Below are 19817 nucleotides of genomic sequence, written 5' to 3' on the forward strand. Positions count from 1 at the left end.
GCTTCTAATGGGGGTCGACACGGCCGGAGCAGGAAATAAAACAGATACTTTATGATCCAGTTCGGTTGAGTCATTAGGGCTTGTGGAACATGCCTGTAAATGTCACACCGAATGCGGCGAGTTGTTAAAACGGCTGACGAACAAATTTTGCTAGAAGACACAAAACTCCAGCTGAGTTCACACGGCTCGAACATGCAGCAATGAATTCACATTCAATTAACTTCTCGCCTCATTTGAATAGCAGGGCACACGTTCGGATATGCTAATTGCATATTAAATATAAATATATTCGCTTCACAGGCAAAGTCATTGCCGTTTTGCCATTTTCTCTGCTGATTAATTGTTTTGTTTTTGTTTTGATTACACTCAAATATGCAATTGCTACTGCCTCGCTGGCTGCGCTCATCAAGACCTCGGGACACCCGGACTGCACAGCCTTCGTTTCCGCCAGCCTGGAAACGAAAGACTTAGGCAGCGAACTTGCCGCCAGCTTCTAACGAATGACTTAGGCAGCAAACTGGCTGCCGCTGCCGCTGCCGCAGTGGCCTTCATTAGCCGGCCAAGGCTTATATGTTAATGCCCCACCGGCATCCTCATGTGGGGTCCAGTTCCATGTCCACGTCCACGTCCAGGTCCGCTTCCACCCAGCGTGTCCTGCTGTCAGAGTGGCCACTAAACTGGCATTATGCGCAGCACCTGTTGCCTGCCACCGCCTGTTAGACATTAATCCGTGGCATTTAGTTACGCTTTAATAAGATTTCCCGGCGGGAACGTTCTGGCCGTCTGCCGGGGAAAGCTGGAAAGCCTTTTCAGTCTTTGTTTTGCTTTGTTTTTCATTTTTTGCAGCAGCTGAAGCTGCAGACAAAGCGACGCGCTGCAAACCACACTGGCTTTCCGTGGCTGTGGCGCCCCATTTTAACACCCGAGTATGTGTGGTTATTAAAGTGGCAAGACTTTGGCTCTATGCACGGTATTAAGAGCTTTACTACCAAGTAGGAAGGCACAATGATGATTTACTTTAAGTAGGTGCAGGCAGACTATTAGGATTTAAACTGAAAATATGCAATTTATGTAAACTGAATCACAAGAAAAGGGAAGACACTTTATTGTGTTGCTTGAAAATGGATGACTTCTAACATTTTCTTTAAAAAAAATTATATTTATAAGTTATTAAACGACTTATTTTTTTCAAGTAATTGGAGTATTTTTAGGGTATCAATGCTGCTTGGTTTGAACTCCTGCTGATCTACTGGAATTTCAGTAATGAGGAAAAGCCGTTCCCCAAGGTGAGTATTATGTTCTTGGACGGCATGCCATCGTCATAATCACAGTCACAATCATCGGCATGCAAATGCTCACCGGCGAATGCCTGTGGCTTGTGGAACATCTAACGAGTGTTGAACTAATTAAGGTCGAGCACACCAGATCCATATATATATGGCTTCGGAGTCCAGTGACTTACAGAGATATATGCAGCAGTGTCTGTATGTCTCAGAGCCATTAAGAAATTACACGAATTTCGAACTTCAGCCGGGCAAAAGTGCAACTGTTATATGGCCAAGAGATCGGGATCGAGATCGCTGAAAGGGCAAACACTCTTGAGTTGTACGCCCGAACACTCGACTTGGATTTTGGGATGGGGAACGACGGCTGAGACAATGCCGGATGATGATCTGCCAAGATCCAGATGCAGATCCAGATCTTCACAAGGAGCCAGTGAGCAATTCATATTCATTCATATTTGTATTTACTTAACTCGCCGATGAGGAGGATGATGGTGATGGTGGAGGAGATGCGATGATGACTTGCAACTTAAGCAGAGCTGAATCTGTTGCCTTTATGCCCTCATATTTCCCCCCATGTATGGTATAAAGGCCCAGGCCCAGGGCCAGGCCCAGGTCCAGTCTTGATGTTTTATGGGACGCCCGTTGGCCGTGTAAATGGAGTTTCGACAGCCTAATTGGAGATCAACGCAGTATAATTGTCTGGATGCCCGGCTGCTCCGGCTTCTGATGATGAAGTCGTGGCCCGAGAACAGGTGAATGAATTTGTGACAGCCGCACAAAGGCAAATGATGTATTGATAGCATCTGTTTTTGGGCGGAGGAGCCGGATGAGCCGGGGAGAACGGCAGCCAGAGCGGCAGGACGTCTGCAGAACCTGCACTCGATTCCCCATTCGATTGTGAGTCAAAAAGTCTGGACTTTATGCTGATGCTGCCGGCCTTTGTGGCCTTTTTGGCTGCCAGTTGTTATTATACTGGCTCTTGGGTCTGTTCTCTTGGCTTTGTGGCTGCCCGGTCCTTTGTGAAAGGACAAATGCAAATCGGGGGCTGTAATTTTTGTTACAATTTGTATTCTCTTTTATGATCTGCTTCAGATTTATCGACACAGTTCTTTTGAGGCTGTCTGTTGAAGTAATGAATGCTTGATGTATGGATTTCCTATCCCTATTTAAATGAAGAAATATTCTTTTCAAAGAAAATTTGGTTTTTAGGTACAAAGATTGTAATACAATGTGCTCAAATGTTGACACTCTTTTACTAATATATGATCTTTAACTAAAGGGTAAAGCTAAGTGTGTTGAGAAGATGAGTAAAAATAGATTTATTAAAATCAAAATTCCACAATAAATATTTCAAGTTGTAAATTTATACTAAAGAGTGTACGTGTTTAGTTTTCAGATCTTTTCGGTTTCCAATAGCTTAATCTTTAGTTAATAAAAAAAAGGGAAAAAAATCCTATCCTTCGAGCCGGATTTGAACCAGCGACCTATGGATGTCTACACTCGCAATGCCAATCTACAGTCCACCGCTCTACCAACTGAGCTATCGAAGGTCTATATATGGATCGCTGCAAAACGAGTTCATAAACAATCCAACCTGAAGACAACTTATCAGCTGAGACAAATTTAAGTGGTAGTATTTCCAGGGCAAAGAGGCGTCTTGGGGGGAAATGAGCTGGGCTTTATGCAGAGCCAGCAATGAATATCGAATGTGAGAGCCGCTTGTTTTCGGATTTCTTGTTTTCTTTCGGCCAGATGAAAGGACGGCGACGGGTGTAAACACAGACAGTGCGTATCGGGGGCGACAATTAACGTGGCCACCTAGTAAACGCCGGCCGTGAGTCATCTCCCCGGGGAACCAAATACACCTAAAGCATCGCCTGTGGCCTGGGGATGCGGATTCGTATGTGGATTCGGGAACCCGACCAAGTGAATCATGCCAGAGACGCGCAGAAGACACGATCCGTCTTATCAGGCGAGTGGCCAGAGGTCCAGAGAACTCGGCCGGGGGCCTAGGACACATAACCACGCAGTATCTCGGCAGCAGCACTCGGACAAAGTGTGTTCCCGATAAGGCAGAGGGCCATTTTTGACGGCCCAAAGGCCGGCCCAGGGAAATACTTAACAAACCAATTAGGATGCCAAAAATGCGGCAAGTCATAAAAAACGAATACCGAAAACGACCATCCTACCAATATAGTGTGTTCTATAGAGTATACCAACTAGGGATGGCAGCGTGACAGATTAGAAAAAATAAAATATAAAGTATTTGTGGTTCCTTGAATTTGGATTAAAATTATAACAACAAAAGGAATTTCATAAAAATATTGAAAACAAATATTTCTAAAATTTAGTTAAATATAGAGATAATAATATATTCTATCTTATTTTAATCTGTTATTTTTCCCCGTGTGCCATCTCTAATCCTCACTTACGATGGTCAAAAAAGGTTAGCCAAGAAGTGCATTGGAGGAAGCGGAGCGAAAAAACTGACAGCTTACGGATAATTACCGAGGAAAACACACAGATGCAGGGACCTCTGGAGGATGAGGGGCAGCTGAGGCCCCGGAGATGGCGATGAGGGACAGGTGAGCGGTACGGGGTCGGGGAAAGCGGGAAAGCGGGATGGCTAAGCGCCATGAGCGGCGACTTGTGTGTGATCCATTGAGTAAGGTTCCTGAGGCTGTGAGTGTGCCTGTGGATCGATTGCTCAAAACGTCTTGTTAGATAAGGAAAATGATTCCCGCGGCGAGGGTTAGTTATTCGTAATTTGCTCAGGTATGTTACAACAAATGTTCATAATTTTTAAGAATGACTAGGAATCGGCTCTCGGCTTAGTTTCCCTGCCTTTTTCAGTTTCCACCAAGTTTTGCTTATCAGCGGTCTTCGATCTCAACTCGGTCGGTGAGGGCTCTTGATCTCGGTATCAATTTCCCACTATGATTGAATGAATTTTCCCAATCCCACTACCCTCCATATGTGGGCGTTGTCCTATCGCTCCAACAGATCTGGAAATTGCCAAGTTCCTAGGAAATCTCCAAAAATATTTTGGCAAGGCGTAAGACCCCTGAGTGGACCTAATCTCTCGCCGCCTTGTGTGTGGCAAGTCGCTCAGTTGACCAAGAGCCTCGTTTTCGGCCGCCTGATGAGTCATTTAATTGAGCCCAAAAAATACACTTTGCCACATGGGATGGGATGGGATGGGTAAATTAATTTACTCTTTCGATAATCTCGGAAAAAATTCTCCGGTGATTCATCCAACCTTCTTGCGTCGGAATTGCATCTCGCTCTGGATTTTCATTTCATTTCATTTAGTTTTGGGGCATTTCATCTCAGGGGCTATTAATAGATTGAGGTTGAATCTGGATTTTCAAACTATAGGGCAATCCCCATTCTTATCAGCAAAATTATCAACTCTCTGAAAAAAGTTTTGCTAAAAATACACTTCTATACTATATTTATAGATTTATAAATAAAATAAATTTGTGTTTGTTTCATTTTTGTTCCCAATCAATTATTTATTTCTTCTTTTTATTTAGCATTTGAAACTATTTCACGTTGTTTTGCAATTAAATTCACTTGACATTGGTCCAAACAATCAACTGGGAATAAGTAAAAATTGTTGTCGACCTGAAATGTAGTATAATTAATATTTATTACCCGGCCTTATCAGCATCAAAGTTCATTCAGCTGTTTGAATAGTTATTCCAGATTCCTATCGTTCCATTTGCCAGCAATTTGTTACGTTTTAGACAGTTCTAGGAAAGTTGATATGCACGACGATCGTTATCAGCCGCTTCGAGCGGGCTCATTTAATTAACAAATTACCCGTTGAGCCGAGCTTTCACAGCTGGTTTTCCACTGATTTTGATTTGGTCAATACACGCCTTGCCTTTTTTGTGTTCCTAATCTATAGAGCGAAGCGCTCTGGGTTTCTTATCACCACGTATTGGGGTAATACCTGTGACAGTTTTTCTGCCGCTCTTAATGCTGCGATAAGCGTTTTGCCATTTCGCTCGACTTGGTTTTTGCTGAGTGCTGGGTAAGTTCATTTTGATAAGGTGGCGAAATTGCGAATTGTCACCTGAACTGACAACACCTTCGATAGCTCAGTTGGTAGAGCGGTGGACTGTAGAAGTGATCAAGTGCAAGAGTAGACATCCATAGGTCGCTGGTTCAAATCCGGCTCGAAGGATTTTTTTATAAATATTTCTTTAAGTTTTTAAGAAAATTAAAATAGCCGGAAGTTGCTTTTTTGATGACATTATGATAGACATTAAACAGAGTGAGAATCCTATAATAAAATTTTTTTGTAATATATTAAGACATCTTTGAGATTCAGTCTTCAGTAAACATTTTCCCCCATTTCCAATCCCAAATAAATAATCATTGCTTTTTTTTTAATAAATTGTTTTTCTTTTATATTTTTCATCTTTCTTTTTCCTCTTCGCTCCCGCATCATCTCATCGTCGTCATCAAAAATATGCATTGTTTTAAATAAATAAAATAATAAGGTTTATGTGAAAAATTACATATACAAATCGTGCTCTGCAACATCAGGCACGAATCGATATTTTCCATTCATCGGGTTTTCTTTTTGTGGGTTTTTCTTTCTTTCGTTTCTATTAATTTATCCAACATGCTGAGCTTAGGCGGTAGGTCTTAAACTTCTAGATTATTATTATTATTCGAGCTTAGCTTAGAACGCATAACGATGTAGATAGTTATTCATATATTTATAGAGCATACGTTTGTTTATACAGTTACGTTTAGTTGAATTCGGAACGAAGTTTGAATACCCTTTCGTCGATATGTGTTGGTGTGTGTTGTGCTTATGGATGAGTGTGTGCTGGTGTGTGTATCGCATATAAAGTATATAGGTATTTAGTACATATACAATATCTGTTTCTTCTCCTATAACTATGTGTTTAGGAGCCACAGTTCCTAAGTAATTTCAAGTCATTATTCGATTACACTCTCGCTAGTTAATTTACAAGTGGATTGCTATTGCTTTATAAAATTATTAACAAAAACGGCTAGTAGAATAGGTCTCCTTTCCACATGTACATACAGTAGATACCAGTTCGCATCGATATAGTTCTTTAATGTATACATTATATTAGCGTTTTATACAATTTGTTCAATTGGTCGATTTTACTCTTACACGTACTCCTTTTCTCCTGCTCTTCCTCCTCCTTCTTCACCAGCAGCAGCGCACACAGATACGAAAGTATCTAATATCTGAAGTATCTGACGGATGGGCGGGTTGGGGGCGTGGCATGGCGGCTATATACAGTGGACTCTGCTCTCTCTCAAAATCGCTCTGATCTAGGATTTTTCCCCAGCCTGGCTGGGGAAATCGACAGAGGCTCCAAGGTGGGCGGTTTTCCTTTTTGTTGCTTTTCTTTTTGTGTTGGGTAGATGGGTGGGCGTGGCTGCCGCCTGTTTTTATACGATTAAAGTCTAACGATTTACACTTAAAATTCAAATATTCAGTCCATTTTGTTTGCGTTGTGTTTAAAGCATTGACGGCTTGGAACCAAACAGCATTTGATGCTCTCTCGCTCGCGATTTCCTTGCCTCTTCCATGCGAAGGCGCTGGAAGAGCGGATGGCACGATGGTGCGATGGTGCGCGAATCTATCGACAGCCACAGCCCACCACGGTCATCTCCTGGTAGTTCTTCAGCACCACCGTACTTTGGTCGTTGAGATAGAGCATGGCCACGCTGTCCAGTTGCGTGGGCACGCAGCACGCCTTCGGCACCTTGCCGGGATTCATGTTGTTGACCAGCGTCTGCACCACCGCATGGTTGGTCGAGTTGAAGTGGTCGGCCAGCGGGAAGGGGCACTTCCCGTGGCAGTAGTACGCATCATAGCCCAGGGGCGCCACAATCCAGTCATCCCAGCCGACGTCGGAGAAGTCCACGTACAGCGAGTGCCGCCGGCAGGTGTCGTCGTGGTTCTTGCGACGCGCCGGCCTCCTCGGTTGCCGCTTGTTCCGGCTGCCCTTGCCACCGCCGCCGCCTCCCTCGCCGCCAGACACATCCCGGATGGAGCGCGCCTTGTGCCGCCCGTCGTCGGTGTAGGTGAACAGGAGCGGCTGCTTGTGCTGCCACCGCTCGTGCGCCTCGTCCGCGCTGCGGCGCAGCCGCACATGGTGATGTGGCGCCGGCTTGAGGGAGCGCACCGTCCTCACCTCCACCAGCAGTCCGTAGTTGCGCTGCGGACTGGCCAGCCACCGGTCCACGGCCGGCTGGACATCGAGGCTCACCGTCTCCGTGCTGTTCAGCCGGACCGTCTTGGTGTCCAGCAGCAGATAGCTCGGCTCCCGCTGGCCACGCACCCCCACCCGCGTGATGTCGTAGACGAGCACCTGGTAGCGCGTCCGGTTCGCCGACGACGACCTGGCCACCACCTGCGGGCTGAGGGCGTCCCGCGTCAGCTGCAGCTCGGCGGCCTTCAGCTTCTCGTCGCCGGGGATGCTCTTCACGTCGAAATGCAGCCGAAACCGATGGTGGTGCGGAAACCGATCGTCGATTTTACTATCTGCAAGGAGGCGGAAAAATAAAGGTACAGGTGAGTTTGGATTCGGAATAATGAATTTCAAAATGATATATTAAAATTGCGAATATATCCGGGGATTTCAATAAAATATTTCTGGTCCACAGCTTTCTTAATGCTATAAGATACATCCTAATAAATATTTATAAGACTATTCCCAGCTCAGATTAATAAAGAAAAAGTATCTACCCCTTTTGGGATATATCTTTTTATATCCGGTTTAAGTTCAGGATCCTTAAGATCTTATTTTTTAGGACAGTTACCCTAAGACCCACCCATCACCTGCCTGTTGCATACCCCCAAAATCGGAATCAGCGAATTAAGCCCGGCGATCCGGCGGATCAGGTGATATAAAGCGGGCTCGGATCTCCGGCCAGATGATTAGACACACCTTCGGCCAGCCAGCAGACGAGCGCCTACCTGGATTCCTTAGCTGGTAAGTAAGTAAGTACCCCCTGCTTAAATACACCCACCACTCGAGAGCCGAGAGCCGAGAGCGTGGAAAGCGCAGGGAAATCTGGGACAAAGAAGGTCGAAAATCGCACGTTCCAGTTGTCCAGCCGCCTTTTTACGACTGGCGCCTGTGCTAAAGACCCTGGCCCACCCCGGCCTACCTTTCGGATCTGTAGATACACACGTATCTTTGTGAATATATCTGTGTGGCAAGGTGCAAACTCTGCACGCTTGCTGAAAAATCTTAATTTGAATCGACGCCGCTCTCAAGTACCTCGGGCAAAGATGAAAAGCGAGTCGTAAATTCTTTTGGGAAGCGAGAATCGACCGGAGGGTTGGGATGCGTATCCGAGGACCGGCAAGCGGTTGGCTGTAAACGGCACAGATGCCGCACCTCGGGACGTGGCCAGAAACTGAAACTGAACCGTAACCAAGACAAACTCGACTCGCCGGTCGGCTTAGACACTTGGCTTTAGACACTTGGTTTTGTGTGTGCGGCCGGGCTATCTTTACCTGCTCCTAACTGCTTTATTGTTCGACCATATAATCCTGCGGAAAATAATGCGAAATACGCTTTAATAATAATTGTTATTCCTACAAATACAATATAAAAGCCATTTAGCGCATGCGCTAAACGTTCCTGGTGTAATTCCGAGGAAAAATTTCAAGGTCACTGCCGGGCTGTCATCGCGGCAGAGCAGGTAAAAGGACTCTCCCGTGTCCTTTTAGCTGTTCATTTTGGAAAGCCGTGGAATTTCCGCGTGATTTCACAGCGCTTGCGTGAATGATACGAGGGTGGATCGAAGGATCGAGGGATCGGCGGCGGAGCAGGCGCAGGTATGCAAATCGCTTAGATGAACCAGAAATTCAGGGAAAATCCGGAGCGCTCTTCATTCGCATTTTGGTAGCGGAAAGTACGCGTTGCGATGAGTGGGAATGTAAATTAGGGGTAATGCAGATCGAAATCCTTTGGCAGTGCGGGGAGCAGGTGGAAAGTGCAGGTATAGGAAGTAATCGAGCCTGGATTGGACTATTTATGTCCCAATAAAGTGGGCAAGTTACTAGGTTTAAACTTATATATTCCCATATTTTAATATGCCCCTCTATCTCTTCGCAAAATAAAAGTGTATCCACCGATCTAGATAAACCTGAATGTATAAAATTATTCCTTCATCAACATGGAAATTATTCTCCTTATAAAAGAGGCAATATATTTGGTCGAAATTATATGGCTAATAGCGAATATATTCAAAAGATATCTTAAAAAGTGTCACTCAAAACATAAAATTCCATTAAGGTCTGCATATCTTTAGCTTCAGATTGTTATCCATAAAGTGTAAAAGTTCCTACATTTTAAAACTTGCAATATTTGCATGTATTAAAGAAGTGAAAGTTAGGAACATGAAATGTATTAGAACAAGCTTAAGGACAAACCTAAGTATTGCCTTTCGAAAATGATAAGGGTCTTTCAACTATTCACAAAGTATATATTCCACTTCCGGGTTTCTAAAGCCTACTACACCTTTATTCTACATTTAAATGGGTATCAAGCATTTTAGAGAAACTCACCTTTGTGTGTAAAACTTCGCACTGTGTTGGCCGACTTGGTCAGCAGCCCCGGCTTGGGGATGTTGACCGAGTCGAGCTCGTGGCCCATGATCTCGGCGTAGAGCCGCTTCATCGGCTCGGGGATGATGATCTTGGAGCGGTCGATCTTGGGCGGCCGCTTCATGTTGAACAGCGAGAGCAGGCTCTTCTCGATCTCGACTAGAGTGGAGGGGTCCGGCTTGAGCTTGTCCTTGATCAGCGCCTCCTTGCTGTAGGTGGACGGGCCCTGCTCGGCGATGATGGCCCCGGCATTGGCCGGCACCTTGATGGAGGCCACCTCGCGGTCGAGGACCAGCGTCGGCTCCTCCACGAAGATTGATTCAATCGACGATTGATGAGATTCTGTGGACGAGGAGGCCGCCTTCCTGGCCTGCTGCTGGTGGCTCCGCTGATGGTGGCCATGGTTCTTCTTGTGGTTCTTCTGCTCCTTGACAGCCATTTTGTGGTTGGGTTTATTAACTAATTGTTTAGACTTATTTTTGGAATTTTCTAATTGGTCTGTTCTTGGTTTATGCACTTCGTTGAACTGTCGATTGTTCGCGTCACTGTTGCTATGTGCTTTCTTGCCGTGCTTGCTTTTGCTCAGGTGGCTTTTATCACTATCACTGAACGCGAAGGGTTCGCTAAATGGATTAAATGCTTTTGCTAATGCTGTGCTGGTTGGCGCTCCGCCCGATCCGCTGGAATCAGATCGAGCTGCTGATCCTGATCCCGGTGCCGAGCCTGATCCTGATCCTTGCGGCGCTATCTGGGCGGCTACGGGCGCTATGGCGGCGATGAATCTCTGGGATATATCCTCGGTGCTAGCAACTCGAACGATCGTTTGAAAAGTCGCCAGCACTGCGAGGAGTAGAAGCCATGCGCGCATGGTCGCTTGCAACTCTGGAAAGAGACAAAGACGAAGACATGGGTTAAGTGGTGCTGGGCAAGGGCTATAGCTGCGGGATGGGATGCTATATGGTAGGGCAGGGAATTCGGATGTGGTGTGTGGACTCCGATTCCGATTCCAATTCCGACTGGGATCTGGGAACTGGGATCGTGTTCCACACCGCACTTCCACTCAATCCGCTCTTGCACTCACACTCAGGCGGCCATGGGTGCAAGCGGGACGACTATACGGGGTCCAACTCTTTCGTATCTGTCAGATACTATCTGGTATCTTTCGCAGTGCGGTCTCGTGTGCTGTGTGTCTGTCTGTGTGCGTCTCTGAGCGTGTGTGCGTTGGACGACGTGCGCTGCGCGACTGAACGCTGGCTCTTCTTCTTCGGCAGGTAAGCGACGTCGGCAGCGGCGGTAGCTGCGACTGCGGCAGCGGCAGAGGCAGCGGCAGCGGCAGCGACTGCGGCGGCGACGTCGCCTCCTTTTGGCCCATTTGAGGAGAAAAGAGAGCAGAGCGCCTGGCCCAAAGTTTTATGGCCCTACGGGGTGAAAGGTTCTGGTTCTGGTTCTGGTTCTGGCTCTGTTCTCGCGACTTCAAAAATGGTGGCTCTCTTCTTCCCGCTCCCTGCCACCCCCTCGCCACCTGCTCCTCGGCAAGTGTTGCAATCGCAGGCGGACATTGCACCTTTTGCACTGACACACGATCTTTTGGGACCAGCTTTATCGTTTTGTGTCTACGAATAGAAATTCAATACAGCCCCATACCACACCAGGCCGAAGCACACCCAAAAACCCCCCTCGTTCTGTGTTCGGTTATTAGAGTAGCTTCGATCGTCATATTTTCCACTTATCGCCCGCCCGAGCGCTTTGATTTACAAACAAGCGGCAAATGCTCAAAAACCCTATCTGGAAAATTTATGAAAATTATTAGAAGTATTCTATATATTTTGGTTATAGGCTATAAATTTCCCAGATTTTATCTCAAGATGCGTTTGAGAAAGGTACGCCATACGCGCTCGCACACACCTAGAACAAATTACATGTTGTTTTTCACATAAAGATTAACATCTTATCTTGTACTAAAAACAAAAATTTGTTATATGATAGGGCGCTTAGACGCAAAGGGATTGGGATCCGGGCTTGGGATCGGGCTCGGGCTCGAGATCGGGATCTTTCGAAAATGGTTAAATTGGAAATTGGAATTTTGGAAAAGATGGCACACGCTGGGGGGTGCACAAGATCTTGGGCCTGCGATAAGGCCCGGGGAAATTGGTTGAACTTAGGAAATTAGAGGGGGAATCCGAAGATCGTGGAAAGGGTGAATGAAATTGAATTTCATAAATACGTTTATGATTTGTTCATAATTTGTTGTTTGTTTTTAATATGTTCCCAGAATTCCACATTCCCTATGCCGTGTGGGTTGTGGTTGCGTGTGGTTTTCAGTTTCAGTTCCAGCCGGAGTTTGGCCGCAGTTGTGGGTTCCTAACTACCTGCCCGCTGGGCGACGGCTGAACTGGGACACACGGGGCTTTCCCCTAGGCCGAGCGGCCCATCGATGAATGCCAGGCGCTGTCCGGGATTTCCAAGCTCGCCGTCCATTCAGTGAAACTACGCGTACTAGACACCAGATACGTTACTATATCCGTCTATAACTCGCACTCAGCTCAATCCGAGCTGCGAAATGTCGCAAGCGCCTGCTAAAGTTCAGATTTCAGCTTTTTGTCGCAGCACCAACGACTCCGAAATGTTTCGCAAATTGACACATTTTTATTATTAATGATTAACGTTTGATTCCGGTTGCCCAATATCCAAAACGCACACACACCAGACCCAGTTGGGGTATAGTAATCTGTGCCGCACACCGTCAGCAATTAGATTGGTTAGTAATAAACGCCAGCGTTGGCACAAAACCCTTGGACACTCACGCACCCAGTAGATACAATAGGGCCGAAGACTATATTCTGTCGGGTTATTTATGTGCCAGGATATTGACATTTTTGTTTTGTCTTTGCCGCCGCTTTTTATGTTCCCTTTTTAGGATTTGAGAGGGTCCCATCTTTAATATTAGTTGTGTATCAGAACGGTACTTCATTGTGCTGGCCAACAAAGGTCGGGGCAGTTCTTGGAACAGGATCTCGGCTGGGGTTACAATACAATTATGATATACGTGGGGAAATATTTTGATTAAGCGCTGCACGAAAGTGCATTAGCAACAGGTTGACTTCAGTTGGGGATGTTCCAGCTCACGCCCCTTTTATAAGGATAGGCATAGCTTCGAAAAATCGATTGCTTCTATGGAGCACATAAATATATTCACCCAAAAATTAGAAGCAGATGCTTTATTTAACTATAAGAACTAACTCTAATTCTTGAAAAATAGCTGATACAAGTACAATAAGATTTTGGGAAATATTTAAACAGGAATTCCTTTAGTAATAATATTCTTTTGGGGCAGAAAAATGCCAACCACTGACATTGAAACTGACTTTTGCAATATCCCATTACCAATTCCTATAGCCAAGTGCTGGGCAAGGGCAATTCGGGTTCTCTCAAATATCCGAGACCGACTGCCACATGCCATCGACAAGGCGAACAACCCGAAAACTCCTCGCAGCGCCAATAGCTTTTCAATATCAAATGAACCTGGCTGCTCGATATCGAGTGCACAGCTGTCATTATGCAATGGTCTTGTGTGCAGTTCTCACAAGTTCAAGAATGCAGCCCCGCCTCCTTTTCGTCGCCTTTGACACATTTACATAAGCTTAGGCTGGGGACGAAGGCCCGGCACTCACCTCAGTCTTATAAAGTTTCCTATGGTCGAGTGGTGTCGCTTGATATTGGATCTCCGGGGGCCCGTATCGCTCAAGTCGAATATCGATACGACATGTGTTCGGTTATTAATTCGAAAGCCGTGTGATGGATCGCCCGGAAAGCAAGCAAAATAGGAGCGACCAACTGTCTCGTACACTTTTCGTTCCACTGAATTTATGACGGGCTCGGATCGGGGAATTCAGATTCTGAATCGAAATCGGAATGGGAACGGGAACGGGATCCGTTATCGCGGCGAGCGGCGAGCGGCGCTCGGTTACACTTGGATATATTTGCACAATTTACAGATGTTTATGGCGCTCGGGCCGTTTCGCTTTTCAAATAAATCACGCTTGTGTAAATATCTGATAGGGATTGTCGGCTACTGTTACGGGTTTCCTTCGATAATTGTAGATGAAGTAGATCGAGTTCTTGTTGAAAATAGTGTTGCCGCATTCGAGGCGCACCAAGTCGGTAGATGTGGCTGGGATCGAAGCGCCGCGGCACATGTCACCCTGCGAGAGCCCTGGGGTTAGGATCTGGGATGCGGATTCGGGCGCAGGGTATCCTGGCGTGGTGTATCTGGCAGACACACCTGTCACCCGGCGGCTCCTTCGGCTGACGATTCGCAGGCTATCCACATAGTCTCCCCCACGACACTCACGCACTTTGTTTTCAAACCGTATCTGGGCGCATCTCCAGTATCTGCTTCTGTCTCTCTATCCGCATCTGTATCTGTAGCTGTATCTGTTTGTTGTACTTATTTCGTATTCACAGCTTTATTTGCTTTGGCTGGCTGTTCGGATTTCAGGGTTTCCCTTTACAACCCGTCAGTTGACATTCCACACACCCAGCAGAAGACACACACTCGCGCACAACAACCTCAAATGCCTCAATTTCTTTGTTTCCGCACGGAGATCTTTTTGGGGGTATCTTCACGCCTCGCGTCGCGAATCAGTCAGATACTTTTTCTGTATTTTTTTTTTTGGATTTATTGCAGGCCCGAGAATATTTTCTCGAAAGCTTTGGCTTCACTTTTCGCCGCTCATTTCGCTATAGATTTAAACTCGATCAGCGCTGTTGAACGACTAACGCCTTTCTGTCTACCTCTACCTGATTCCGATACTTCAGATACTCGGCTCGGCCGCACGCACACACTGCCAGGAGCCGAGCACACAGATACACACTTCGGCAGCCCCACTCCACGGCAGAGAGAGAGAGAGAGGGAGAGCGAGCGCTCAGCGTGGCCGAGAGCGTCGCCGATCGGGAGAACTCGGAAAGTTGGGGCCGCAGCCCCATCTCCATCATTATCGCGATCATGATCACGCATCTCGTCTAGCGCTGCTCGGTCTCGGACTCGGATTCCCAGCCAGCGCGACGTCAAGTCTTCCTCGTTTTGCGCCGCTCTCTTGAGTGACCGCGCGCACACTCAACCAGTTAATTGGTCGACGTTCTCCGGGTCTTGAGTGGTTTCTCCGCACTCCTCTCCCCGGAGAGAATCTCACTCGGCCCTGCATTCTGAGCTTTTTGGCTCAGAAGTCTTGGGGTCCCGAGGCAGGCATTTTGTAAAAGTCAGGGTGGTACTAAGGTTTGCGGCTTGTGGTGAAATGGGATCTTTATTTAGAAATTTAGGAAATATTCCGAATACGTTTATTTCAAGTAACTAAACATCATATTTTAAGAGCCTGCTAATCCCCTTGATTTTTGGTACTAGCCCGCTTATTTACCAAATTCAAAATTATAAATTAAATCTTTTGAAAGCGGGAAACAAAATAAAATGACAGACAGAATTATGACTAACAACAAATAGAACAAACACTTTATTTTGTGTTTGATAGTCTTGTATTTCAATGACTTGTGCCAAACAATTACTTCCTTTTAAGTAAAGTCTTTCTTAAAGCAGACAATAACAACCAGTTAAATATTTTTGAAAGATTAAAATTTCTATGATTAATGCACTATTTTTCGACAGTTGGTAGCATTATCTAAAGAATACCTCACTCTTCGCTAGAGGTTCTTTAAAAAAAATACTGTATTTTTTCTCAGATACTTTAAAAACTTTCTTAAAATATTTATAAATCTTCAGATACTTGTTGTTTCCCTAGAAACTCTGTAAACCCCCAACAACTTTTTTAGAACTCCTAGAAATACGAATTTTTCCCCTAGAAGTTCTAGAAACCTTCCGAAACTCTTTAAAGAACTGCTCCCTACTTACATTTGACACTCCTGCGAATTAGGTATCCAATCAAGCGAGTCGTTTCCTTCGGCCAGCAGAGTGGAGCATTTAGCTCTCGGGGATCGGGATTTCGAGCTGCACGAGCGCAATGAGCCAAGTACGAAACCAAACTGTCTGCGCATTCCTGGAGGCTGGGACCTCGGATCTTCCGATGTTCCGATCTTCGAATGTGCCAGCCAGCCAGGCAGCGATGCTACAACGACGATGATCATGATCATGATCACCGATCCCCGCACATGCCATGGATGCGGATGGCACGAGTGCGAGCGAGAGCCCCCGACATTCTGTTCTCCCGCGAGTGTGCGTGTGTGTGTGTGTGCTTAGGTAACGAAATCCTTGGCAACAACACAAACAGAAAATGAAATCAAAAAGTCAGGAGTTAGTATAATTTTATTGGTCGGAAGGCAAGAGGTAAAAAAGGGCAGTGGTGGCAGCCATAAGAATGACACATGCCGGCTCTCTCGCACTCAGGCACACAGATACTCGACACCCATACACAGGCACTCGGTCAGCTAAATGCATTTTAACTGCCTTTTGTTGTTGCACTTGTTTGTTTGTTTGTGGAGATGACTCTGCGCTTGGTAGCTCGGGGCTCGGAGATCTTCTCCGACTTCGAAGCACCCGCGCATGCGCAGCCAACGTGACTCTGCCACAAAGATTGCTTTTGCAGTTGCAGTGGCTGCTGCAGCCGTTGTTGCTGCTGCAGTTTTTACCAGCCGAGCAGGTGCTGCAGGCCAGCCAAGAAGACGGCGAGTATTGGCGCTTGGTAGGTGGAGCTGGGTTTAAGACTCACACAATGCCAAAGGTTTTAGCCAAAGCTGCCAGTTGACGTTCCTAAAGGTCTGATTGGTGGGGGAGAAGTCCCAAATGCACTTAAATAAATATATTTATAATGTCTTCTATAATATATTGTATCTATATTTCATATATCTAAAATTGTTTTTTCTTTTAAGTCTATATAGTTGGTTACCACTCCCTCGTTTATTACATTTTCTGATTGTTCTGGTTTAGGTATTCCTATCTTTCTTTGAGTCGGGTTTTTTCAAAGACTAAAGTCCTATAAGGAAACCTTTTGTGTGACAGCCGGAAGTGAAGCTCAGCTGAGAGAAATCCCTGTTCATTCCATTGAGGCCCGTTGGCGTCGTCTGGACGAAAGACTGACCAAATGGAGCGTTGTCAGACATTGTGGCTTTGCTATAACTTAGTATTCTTTTTATTCTTGTGCCACACATGGTCAACTGGCGCCAAGGCTTCTTAAGTAGCCTTTGTGCCTGGCCAGTTCTTCACTTGTCGCCGTCTGTCCGGCACTTGTGCCTCCCTACTTACGGCGAGCATCGGATTTCCCGGCTATATCTACTGTTCTCGAGAATTCACAGAGCGTTCTTAGTTTAGACTACAATACATTTTAGTATTCCTTTAAAAACTTGAATATTAAGCAATAAAATAGAAGTAGAATCACTGAATAAATGTTTTTTAATGCTTTTCATAATTTAACCCATTAAGTAGTTTCGAAGAATAACTTCTAAAAGACATTCATATTCTGAATGGTAGGTTCCACAAATGAAACCCAGTTGCCGTCGTCGCTTTGGCTGCTTAACCCCATGATGCCCCACCTCCCCGCGGTGATTCATGCCCATTGGCGCACAGAAAAACTCCACTCCACTCCACACAGATACAGATACAGGTACAGATACATTTGCCGCGAAGAAGGCGGGCTCCAAAGTTCGTGGAGATCCTTTTGTATGTTAATCGTCTGTCTGATTTGTCCGTCTGCGTGTCTCAGTGTCTTTGTGTGCCGAGTTCTTCGGGTCTTCTGGTGTTGGTGTCGTTCTGTGCTCCTCCTTCGACTCGCTCGGTCTCTTTCCCGCTCTCGCTCTGCCGCTGCATCCGGCAGATAAACAGATACAGATACATTGGCCCTGTGGAATGCCGGCTCTCCACTCAACTTTAATGGCACTTAATTACCTTTTGCACGGCCCTGCTTATCGGACCACCAGAAACCAGAGTCCTTGGACGGCTTATCGCCGTTTGCCATCCCTGGCGCTACTTTCACTGGACCAAAGACAAAAATTAAACCGAAAGAAAAGAAATACGAAATCCATTATCAGCTGCCGTTCATTTATCAAGTGCTCGTGTGTCATTTGTTAGAGACAAGTGCCCGGCAAAAACATCTCGCAGCGCAAAAACTCCCAAGTTCTGGACGGGAACGGGCATGGGACTGGGCCTGGGATGGGCATCATGATCCTAGACGGAGGTACTGATACTGGACGGCTGTCTAGTGACCACATGCCAGGACCTCGGGCACAGCAGGATCATGCCGATCCCTTTTCGCAGTCTGTTTTCCCTGGCACGCAACGGGGGCGTGAGTCCTAATTGTCCTCGCAGCGGATGGGAACTGCAAGGATGCGGGTTCCTTGGACTAGCCGGGATAGTTTAATCAGAGTCTAGGAGGCAGGGTATTTTGGAGGAACTATTTTTACCGTATATATATATACGTTAGTTATATATATATATAGTTATATATATAACTATCTCTTTTTTAACAAAAACCCTCAAAGCATTTGTGGCCCTTTGTATTAGAGTTATTTCCTAAATTTTATAAAGAAATATGTATCTAGGAAATGTATCTATAAAAACCAGAAGACCCCCACTGCATTCCCTTAAATTCTACACTTTCTTTTAAAAGACTTATTTATAACAAGTTTCAAAATAGACCCCCCGATAAGCAATAAGGCCACAAATATGACGAATAGCCATAATATTTTATAACCCAAATAATATCTGATAAGGGTAAGGCTGTCCTGTGTCCTAATAATGATATAAATATCCCTTAAAACTTCCCGCCCCCAATTAGGCAACATAATACCCATGCCCATTATGATGTGTTCTAGTATTTCAGCTGGTTGTGCACACACAGCCCGCTCCTCAAGAAATGTGCCTCATTAGGGGATCCTTTATACGTGTCCATTGATCCGCTCCGTTTCGCTGCCGGCCAGCTAATCAATTACCATCGAGGAGCGGACTGCGAACAAAAGTCGCCAAACAATGCCGCTTGTTGGCACGTGGACGGCAGTCCAGAGCCTTTCACCGCCGCCTGCCTTCAACTTGATGGAAAGGTGACAGTCACAGTCACTTTAGAAAAACCAGATACAGATACAGATACAGATACTCGTACCCAAGCCTCATGAGGCAGCCGCAAAACTGCAGGCGAACGGAGCCCACTACAAGATACAAATGCAATCCGAATACGAATACGAATCGTCAATTGTTGCTCGACTGGATTCTGGATTCCCTGCCCTGTCTTTTGTTCAATTAAAACGTTATTATTGTGTGTTTTGCTCTGCGATGAATGACAAACTGGCTGCAAAGTGCAACTGGGGACTCCGAGTCTAAGTTGCGTCTTGTGAAAGCTGATCCTGAGCGTTTTGTAAGAAGCAGGGCACGGATATGGGTTTCGGTCTGGGCCTTGGCTTGGTTTTGGGTTCGGGATCAGAGATCTTGTGGTAATTTGATGCTGCCGCCGATGTCCCTGCCTTTGTTGTCGGTCGGAATCGTTTTGTTTGTTTATAAATTGGTAACAAAGCCAAGCCTCCTTGGCCGGCCATTAGCCATCAGGATCAGCACTTGATTTATGCATTTCTGCTGGTAACTCTATACTCCATACCCTGAAGCGTTTTATTAGCGCCAGTTAATAATTCCCTGGGGAACATTGCATCGGGGGGTCGGGCCCAAAGTAGGTGCAATTAAAGTGAGTGGTTTAAGAAGATACTTTGAGGTCTATTATTTGGAGTTGATTGATTGTGGGTCCAGGCTATTACCTTTCTATGATATCAGTATATTTTTTTAATATTATAATAGTTCGTTTTTTGTCAAGTTGAAAAACTCTGAGAAGCTGCTCCAACTTTAATAGACTCTTCTTGCCATCAGCGGCAGCGTGAAGCAATCCACATAGGAAGTGGGGAGGGAGCCACATGGCTCCCACTTTATG

At 45.8% G+C, this 19817-nt stretch overlaps 1 protein-coding gene and 2 non-coding genes across 5 annotated transcripts in view; 1 reads left to right on the plus strand and 2 right to left on the minus strand.

Annotated features, from left to right (window-relative positions):
* Positions 1-2742: 2742 nt before the first annotated feature.
* On the minus strand, positions 2743-2836 carry Trnay-gua (transfer RNA tyrosine (anticodon GUA)). The gene is made up of 2 exons: positions 2800-2836; positions 2743-2778 (listed from the first exon to the last, which is right to left on the minus strand). It is a non-coding gene; the product is annotated as a tRNA-Tyr (tRNA).
* A 2545-nt stretch (positions 2837-5381) lies between these two features.
* On the plus strand, positions 5382-5478 carry Trnay-gua (transfer RNA tyrosine (anticodon GUA)). The gene is made up of 2 exons: positions 5382-5418; positions 5443-5478. It is a non-coding gene; the product is annotated as a tRNA-Tyr (tRNA).
* An 888-nt stretch (positions 5479-6366) lies between these two features.
* LOC108029131 (protein decapentaplegic) overlaps positions 6367-19817 on the minus strand; it is a 35779-nt gene continuing 22328 nt past the window's right edge. Inside the window, exons 1-3 of one of the 3 annotated variants that reach the window (XM_017101252.3) lie at positions 13578-15311; positions 9868-10788; positions 6367-7830 (exon numbers count right to left, since the gene is read on the minus strand). In XM_017101252.3, coding sequence (XP_016956741.1) covers positions 6923-7830; positions 9868-10774 — 1815 coding nt within the window. In that variant the 5' untranslated portion in view covers positions 10775-10788; positions 13578-15311 and the 3' untranslated portion in view covers positions 6367-6922. Of the gene's footprint in view, positions 7831-9867; positions 10789-10987; positions 11143-13577; positions 15312-19817 lie in introns of those variants that run through there. The other 2 variants (XM_017101253.3, XM_017101251.3) reach the window with 2 other exon arrangements.

The sequence above is a fragment of the Drosophila biarmipes genome, chromosome 2L, assembly GCF_025231255.1.
Source record: "Drosophila biarmipes strain raj3 chromosome 2L, RU_DBia_V1.1, whole genome shotgun sequence".
NCBI lineage: Eukaryota > Metazoa > Arthropoda > Insecta > Diptera > Drosophilidae > Drosophila > Drosophila biarmipes.